This window comes from Danio aesculapii, chromosome 21 (assembly GCF_903798145.1).
Source record: "Danio aesculapii chromosome 21, fDanAes4.1, whole genome shotgun sequence".
NCBI classification, from domain to species: Eukaryota; Metazoa; Chordata; class Actinopteri; order Cypriniformes; family Danionidae; genus Danio; species Danio aesculapii.
This window is the reverse complement of record NC_079455.1, coordinates 43,682,784-43,690,008: the sequence shown is the minus strand read 5'-3', so window position 1 is coordinate 43,690,008 and position 7,225 is coordinate 43,682,784. Positions and strand designations below refer to the sequence as shown.

Sequence of the window (7,225 nt, the reverse complement as noted above, 5' to 3'; positions counted from 1 at the left end):
ATACAACTTTCCTAACAGCTGTGCACAGTGTACTGTATGACCTACAGTGTTTATTAGTATTACAGTGAAATAATAATAGCAATACACCCTAATGAGGCTAAAAGAGAGCGTTTCTGTATTTCAATATAGTTTATTTATTCATTCATTTATTTTATTTTCGGCTTAGTCCTTTTATTAATCAGGGGTCACCACAGCGGAATGAACCACCAACTTATCCAGTATATGTTTTACGCAGCGGATGCAACCCAGTACTGGGAAACATCCATACACACTTATTCACACACATACACTAAAGACAATTAGGTTATCCATTTCATCTATTGCACATCTTTTGGACTTTGGACCGGAGCAACCGGAGGAAACCCACGGCAGCATGGGGAGAACGTGCAAACTCCACACAGATACGCCAACTGACCCAGCTGAGGCTCAAACCAGCGACCTTCTTGCAGTGAGGCGATCGTGCTACAAACTGCACCACCGCAGTATATAGTTTAGAAGTGTAAATATAACAAAAAAAATAAATTAGGGCTGGAACTTAGAATGAAATAATCCAATTATTCATTCATTTTCTTTTCGGCTTATTCCTTTTATTAATCCGGGGTCACCACAGCGGAATGAACCACCAACTAATCCAGCACGTTTTTACGCAGCGGATGCCCTTCCAGCTGCAACCAATCTCTGGGAAACATCCACACACACTCATACACTACGGACAACTTAGCCTACCCAATTTACATATACCGCATGTGTTTGGACTGTGGGGGAAACCGGAGCAACCGGAGGAAACCCACGCCAGCACGGGGAGAACATGAGGCTCAAACCAGCGACCTTCTTACCATGACGCCCCCAATGTAGTTTAGAAGTGTAAATAAAGCAAAATAAATAAATTAGGGTTGAAATTTATAATGAAATAATCCAATTATTCTATTTAATTGATTACCAAAAACATTATTGAATTAATTAGTAGCGATCGACAAGCTGTAAAAAACACACATCACTATCTGTCTGCATAACATTTATTTGATTTTCTCGATATAATTAAGCAATTTAATTTGAATTACTACACTTTTTAAGTCACAAGATCTTCAAATAATGGAAAAAGCTCATCAGATTAATCGATTACATCAGATTTCCGAACGCATCAGTTGTCATTGTAAGGTGTTTCTTAATGTGAGCCGGCAGTTTCCTTGCAGTGCTAAAACTCTGTCCACAAATGGAGCAGATATACGGTTTTCGTCCAGTATGCACTCTTTCATGCTGTATTAAGTGTCCCGATTGAGTGAAACTCTTCCCGCATTCGGTGCAGGAGTAGGGCTTTTCTCCGGTGTGAATCCTACAGTGCCGTTTTAAAATGTCGGCTGAACTAAACGCACTGCCGCACTGCAAACACAAGTGAGGTCTGGCATCGGTGTGTGTTTTCTGATGATTCTTCAAGCAGTCCAGCCGGGAAAAACTCCTTTCACATTGAGAACACGCGTACGGCTTTAAATCAGTATGGATGATCATGTGTCTCTTCAGGCTGGACAGCAAAGTAAATGTTTTTCCACACTGTTCGCACTCATACGGTCGTTCGCCAGAGTGACAGCGCATGTGTTTTTTGAGCGCGTCCACAAACACGAAGCTTTTACCACATTGAATGCATGCGAAGGATTTCTCTCCGATGTGGCTTTGATTGTGTCTATAGAAGTTCTCTCGACGGGCGAAGCTCTTTCCGCACTGAACGCATATGAAGGGTCTTTCTCCGGTGTGGGTTTTCTTGTGTCTGTTGAGGTTTGATGTACAGCTGAAACTCTTCCCACAGTGAGTGCAGGGGAAATCATCCCTGAGGTGTGTCTGTGAACTTGCGTCTCCGGTTATGAAATGGTGAGGTGTGTCCTGCACTTCAATGATTGTCAGCAGATCTGAAATGACATTAAACAGCAATTTATAAGTCTCTGATGTCCCTAAAGTGTGTGTGTGTGTGTGTGTGTGTGTGTGTGAAGTTTCAGCTCAAAATACCACACTAATAATGTTTTATAACTCTCTGAAACTGCCCCTTTTGGGCTTTGATGCTAATTGTGCTGTTTTGGTGACTGTCGCTTTAAATTCTAATGAGACTGTGCTCTATTCAAAAGAGGGCGGGGCTAAAAATGCCTGCGTGTCAGCATAGTCACAGTGTCTATTAGGGGTGTAACGGATCCGTGATTAGTATGGATAACAACCCACGATTCAGAACACACGTGATCTGCGGATTAATCCATTTATTTTTACTTGTAGATTAATCCTAAATTTGTAGCGATCACAAAGAGATTGCATTTCGCATCATTTAAATCACACGTATGAAAGCATTTAGGCGTTCCTGTAAAATATAATGATGATGGAAGAAGTTGTGGTGGGTTATTCAGCATGTGGTGGGTTTCTTAGGTTATTAAAGGTGTTTTCTGTCACTTCTTGTTTAGCCTGCATTAATGCAGTCAGTGTAAGCTGCAGGATTAATCATTAAAACATCAGGATTGAGTTAGTTATGAAGTTACGAACAGTCAAATAACACAGCAGTACCGGGATAACGACGGAGGCCGAGAAGTGCAAAACAACATTACACTTTTACGAAGCTCGAGACAAACTTACATTTTGAAAAACATTTTTACCCATCACAAGACACAATTACATAAGAAAAACTATTTTACCAAAGACGAAACAAATTTACAATTTAGAAAAAAAACTAACATAACGTAAAACACTTTTACCGGTCCCAAAACTAATTTAACATTACAGATTAGGCTTGGGCGGGAATACTGTAATATGGTATGCCGCGGGATCTAAAAATAGCAACGGTGTCAGTTTCAATACCGTTATACCGTCAAAAAAACAATGCACTTAATTAGGAGACAAGTATTAAATAGTAATTATTATTTATTTGATGCCTACAAATGCGTTTGCGTGATTGTCATCACGGGACAGTGTGGAGGAGAGAGAGAGAGAGAGAGAGAGAGAAAGAGAGGTGGCGAGTCGCGCACCAAGTGATCTACAGTTTGGCAGCATTTCCAGTTTCGATCGAACAAGAAGGGAGACGTGGTAAATACGAACTAGAGGTCTGCATTCCCGCTGTTGTACCATCGGAGCTGACCAGATTTCTTGCGGTGCGGGAACAAATTTCCGAATAAAGCGCAGGAGCGGTCGGTAACTCTGGTGTCATTTGAAAGGGAGCGGACGCGTGGTCTAATAATATCGCTCCCGAGCCAGCGTGGATGCATTTGTGTGTGTGTGTGTGTGAATGAGAGAGAGAGTGTAGTGCTGTGCGTCTCTCTCTCTTTCTCTCTCTGTGTTTGTGTGTGTGTGTGTGTGCGTATGAGAGAGAGCATCCTGTGCAGATCTCTAATACGAACAAGACCGCGAACCTAAGGTTGCATATACAGTATTCAGTTTCTGAATGGTTTAGGCACAAGCCAACAGTTCGGTGACGCAGTCTGAGGTTCCATCATAATTTTATTTATTATGCACGGTAATACCGGATACCAGGGTAAAATAGGGAGGAGGTTTGACGGTATCAAAATTTGGATACCGCACAAGCCAATTACAGATTATTTACGGAAAGGGAATGCACCACACTCAGGAAGTGACGTGGTGAAAAGTGTTGTTGGTGGTGACATAGGGTAAATAAAGTTTATAGAGACCGAACATGGACTCCGTTTGAGGGTTGTTTTGTGACAAACAGATGAGCAGCTTAACGCGGTTTTGCTTCACCTGTGGTCATTGTTTGGAGTTTCTAAAGGACGCAGACCAGACGGAAACACCAGACGCGGCATCAATGTGTTCAATATTTTAACGAGGGCCACTCGTACGTTGTAATCATGGACATGATGTCAAGTCTACAAGGTGTAAACATCTGCTTGAGGACTCTTAAAATTAAACTGAACGAAGCCGGTGTTACAGTTGTGTTAACTGGTGTCCTTTCCAGATGTAAACTATTCACGTTTGCTGATTGGCAGATTCGTCACAGCAACAAAATATGCGCATACCAAATAAATATTCGTATCACTTGGTGTCAGTCTCATTATAAACATGATTGATTTTATTATTTGTGAGGCGGAACGGTATATAACCAAAATTAATGTAAAGAAATAATTATAATTTACATGTCATCAACGGGATTAGAAGTCAAAAAGTTAATCACAAGTATCAGTTGACCTATCTGAGCCATTCAGGACTACACGTTGAGGTCAGTTTGAATATTGTTATCAGTCAGTATTTGTTGTGTTTTGGTTGTGGACTTGTGTTAACGTGTTTGCATGTGCTCGCATTTACATGTTTCCACATACTCTGACGCCGATATTTTCTCAGAATAGCTCTAAATGATAAATCAATGTTTTATTGCAGTTGGTCAAACCATGATTTTTATAGTTGTAGACTCAAGTTAACCTGTACCTTTGGACTGTGTTAACCTGTGTCCCACGGACTCGTGCTAACCTGTGTCTACAAAGTCACACACAAGCTGATATTTTCCGCTTCACTTCCAGTGTGTGGTACATTCCCTTTCCGTAAAGAATCTGTCATTGTAAATTTGTTTCGGGACTGGTAAAAGTGTTTTGAGTCTTGTTAATTTGTTTCGTCTTTGGTAAAATTGTTTTTCTTATGTAATTGTGTCTTATGATGGTTAAAATGTTTTTCAAAATGTAAATTTGTCTCCAGTTTCATAACAGTGTAGTAATGTTGTTTGGCACTTCCCAGCCACTGTAGATAACAGTCTATAGCTTAGATAAAACCACTGATGTTTATGCTAAAGATTAAAATCACCATCATTTAACAACGCTCAAAAATGAAAATTGTAGGCAGCAGTTACATTATTTAACCAATAGGTGGCGACAACCAGCCATCAAAAATACACCACTGAACAATTCCTCAGAAATTATCATCTAGCAATGAAACATGAAGTTTTATGAGTGAATAGCAATCATTTATTGAAAATGAGACTAAAAATAAACATGGGTTGTACAAATTATAACGTTTATTTTCTACATTTAGCATCAGCAGCAGCAGTAGTAGCAGTACATTTTCACAGCACTGAATATTTTAGTTTATTTTTATTCAGCTGATTATTTCTTCATTTTATTTTATGAAACCAAAAGTGTCTTGCAGCGCTGTTTCTGTAATAAATGGAAAGCAAATTACATTGGTCTCCTCCCCTTTTTGGCTGATCTGAAAAATGGTCCGATCCGTGACTAAAAAACCATAATGTGATCCAAACCGTCAGATTTGTGATCTGTTACACCACTAGTGTCTATGAAGAAGGAAGTCCTCTTATGCCGTTGCCATACTAGAGATTGAGCATGCAAAATTATGTCGTTCGGCGCTGCGAAAAGGGGCGGGATTAAATAAGATGATTAGACAATTAAAAAAGAGAGTGATTGGTTTATATTAGGGCTGCACGTCATGCACTATATCGAAAGAATTGCAATATTTTATATTTCTACGATGTATATTGCAATATTGACGGTATAATTTCTCCAGATGAAATGAATATGTCTGGAACTAATTAATAATTTTCTATAAATTGGGATGATGTTGTAAGGGAGTGCATCTACATAAAATTTTATAAACCAATGAAACATACAGTGCTATATGATTTACTGGGTTCCCAAACTTTTTCGTATGAAGGGCCAAAACTAAATATCATTGAGAGCCGTGGGCGGAGGATAAAGATACTAAACTATTTTACATTAAAGTTGCCATGGCTAATCTCATAATTTATTTAATAATATTTTAAAATAGGTGTCGCAGTGGCACAGTGGGAAGCACGATCATCTTACAGCAAGAAGGTCGCTGGTTCAAGTCCTGGCTGGCTCAGTTGGCATTTCTGTGTTGAGTTTGCATATGCTCCCATGTTGGCGTGGGTTTCCTCCGGGTGCTCCGGTTCCCCCACAGTCCAAACACATGTGCTCTAGGTGAATTGAAGAAACTAAATTGTCCATAGAGTATGTGTGTAAATGAGTGTGCATGGGTGTTTTCCAGTGATGGGTTGTAGCTGGAAGGGCATCTGCTGTGTTAAACATTTGCTGGATAAGTTGGCGGTTCATTCCGCTGAGGCGATCTCAGATTAATAAAGGGACAAAGCCGAAAAGAAAACCCGGAGGAAACCCACACCAACATGGGAAGAACATGCAAACTCCACACAAAAATGCAACTGACCCAGCCGAGGCTCGAACCAGCAACCTTCTTGCTGTGAGGTGATTGCGCTACCCACTGCACCACCATGATGCCCCACCATTTAATTGAAACATTTCATTTCAGTTAGCTTATAACAATAAAACAAACAAAGGGTTACATTAAGTTTGAATAGACAATATCAAAAGGATTCCCATTATTCTCCCTCTCAGATGGGATGGTGGGCCAAATAAAAGAGTACCATAGGCCAACTTTGGCCTGCGGGCACTAGCTAGTGCATCTCTGCTTTAGATGAACAATTAAAGTGCAAGTTAATCCACAGATTTAAAATGTAAAAATGTTTGTTATGGTAATCTTCTAATCAAAGTCTAAACATTTTATTAATTATATATTAGATTTGGTTGTATATTTGCTATGATAACACAACAATTATAGTAATATAAACAAATGACCCAATACTGTAGTTATCTCCAACTATGGGCTATATTATATTACAATACACCACACCTTACTTTAGTAAAAACTAAAGTATACTACAGTATATATTCAGTATATATACAGGTTATCAGTTCAGTATCAGCATGCTGTCATTAACAAAGTGTTGTAAATACTATAATATATACAGTATAATACACTTTACTATAGTACGGGTCAGAACACTAGAGCATTTACTACAAATGAAAGCTGCAGCATATAAATAAACGATAGAAGGTATTTTTTCAGCCCCTAAAGGTTTCTTCTCTGAATGTTTTGCAGCAATCATCACTGAAGAATCAAGAAAAACACCAACCTTGTTGCTCCTCTTTATACTTTCCGCATGAATCAAGATCACTCATGTCGTCTTCCTCTTCTAATTTATATATATATTATTATCTGTTGTCTCTTCAGCATTTAATTAGGCTTCAGCTCTTCTTCTTTCTCGTCAACTGATGGAACAGCGGTGATTTCTGCCATCTGAAGGGCTGGAGCGAGTGAAAGCGCTTTCATTTATTAAAGAGACAGTGCACGCAAAAATAATAATCTGACTAGTTACTTTATTATGAACCTTTACGAGTTTCTTTATTCTGTTGAACACTAAATATAT

At 39.2% G+C, this 7,225-nt stretch overlaps 1 protein-coding gene across 1 annotated transcript; it reads right to left on the bottom strand.

Annotated features, from left to right (window-relative positions):
• Nucleotides 1-1,011: 1,011 nt before the first annotated feature.
• si:ch211-241b2.4 (C2H2-type zinc finger protein) lies at nt 1,012-7,022 on the bottom strand. Its single transcript, XM_056447127.1, has 2 exons — nt 6,932-7,022; nt 1,012-1,901 (listed from the first exon to the last, which is right to left on the bottom strand). The coding sequence occupies exons 1-2, from the start codon at nt 6,975-6,977 to the stop codon at nt 1,120-1,122; spliced, it is 828 nt and encodes a 275-aa protein (XP_056303102.1). The 5' UTR covers nt 6,978-7,022; the 3' UTR covers nt 1,012-1,119.
• Between the last annotated feature and the right edge of the window lie 203 nt (nt 7,023-7,225).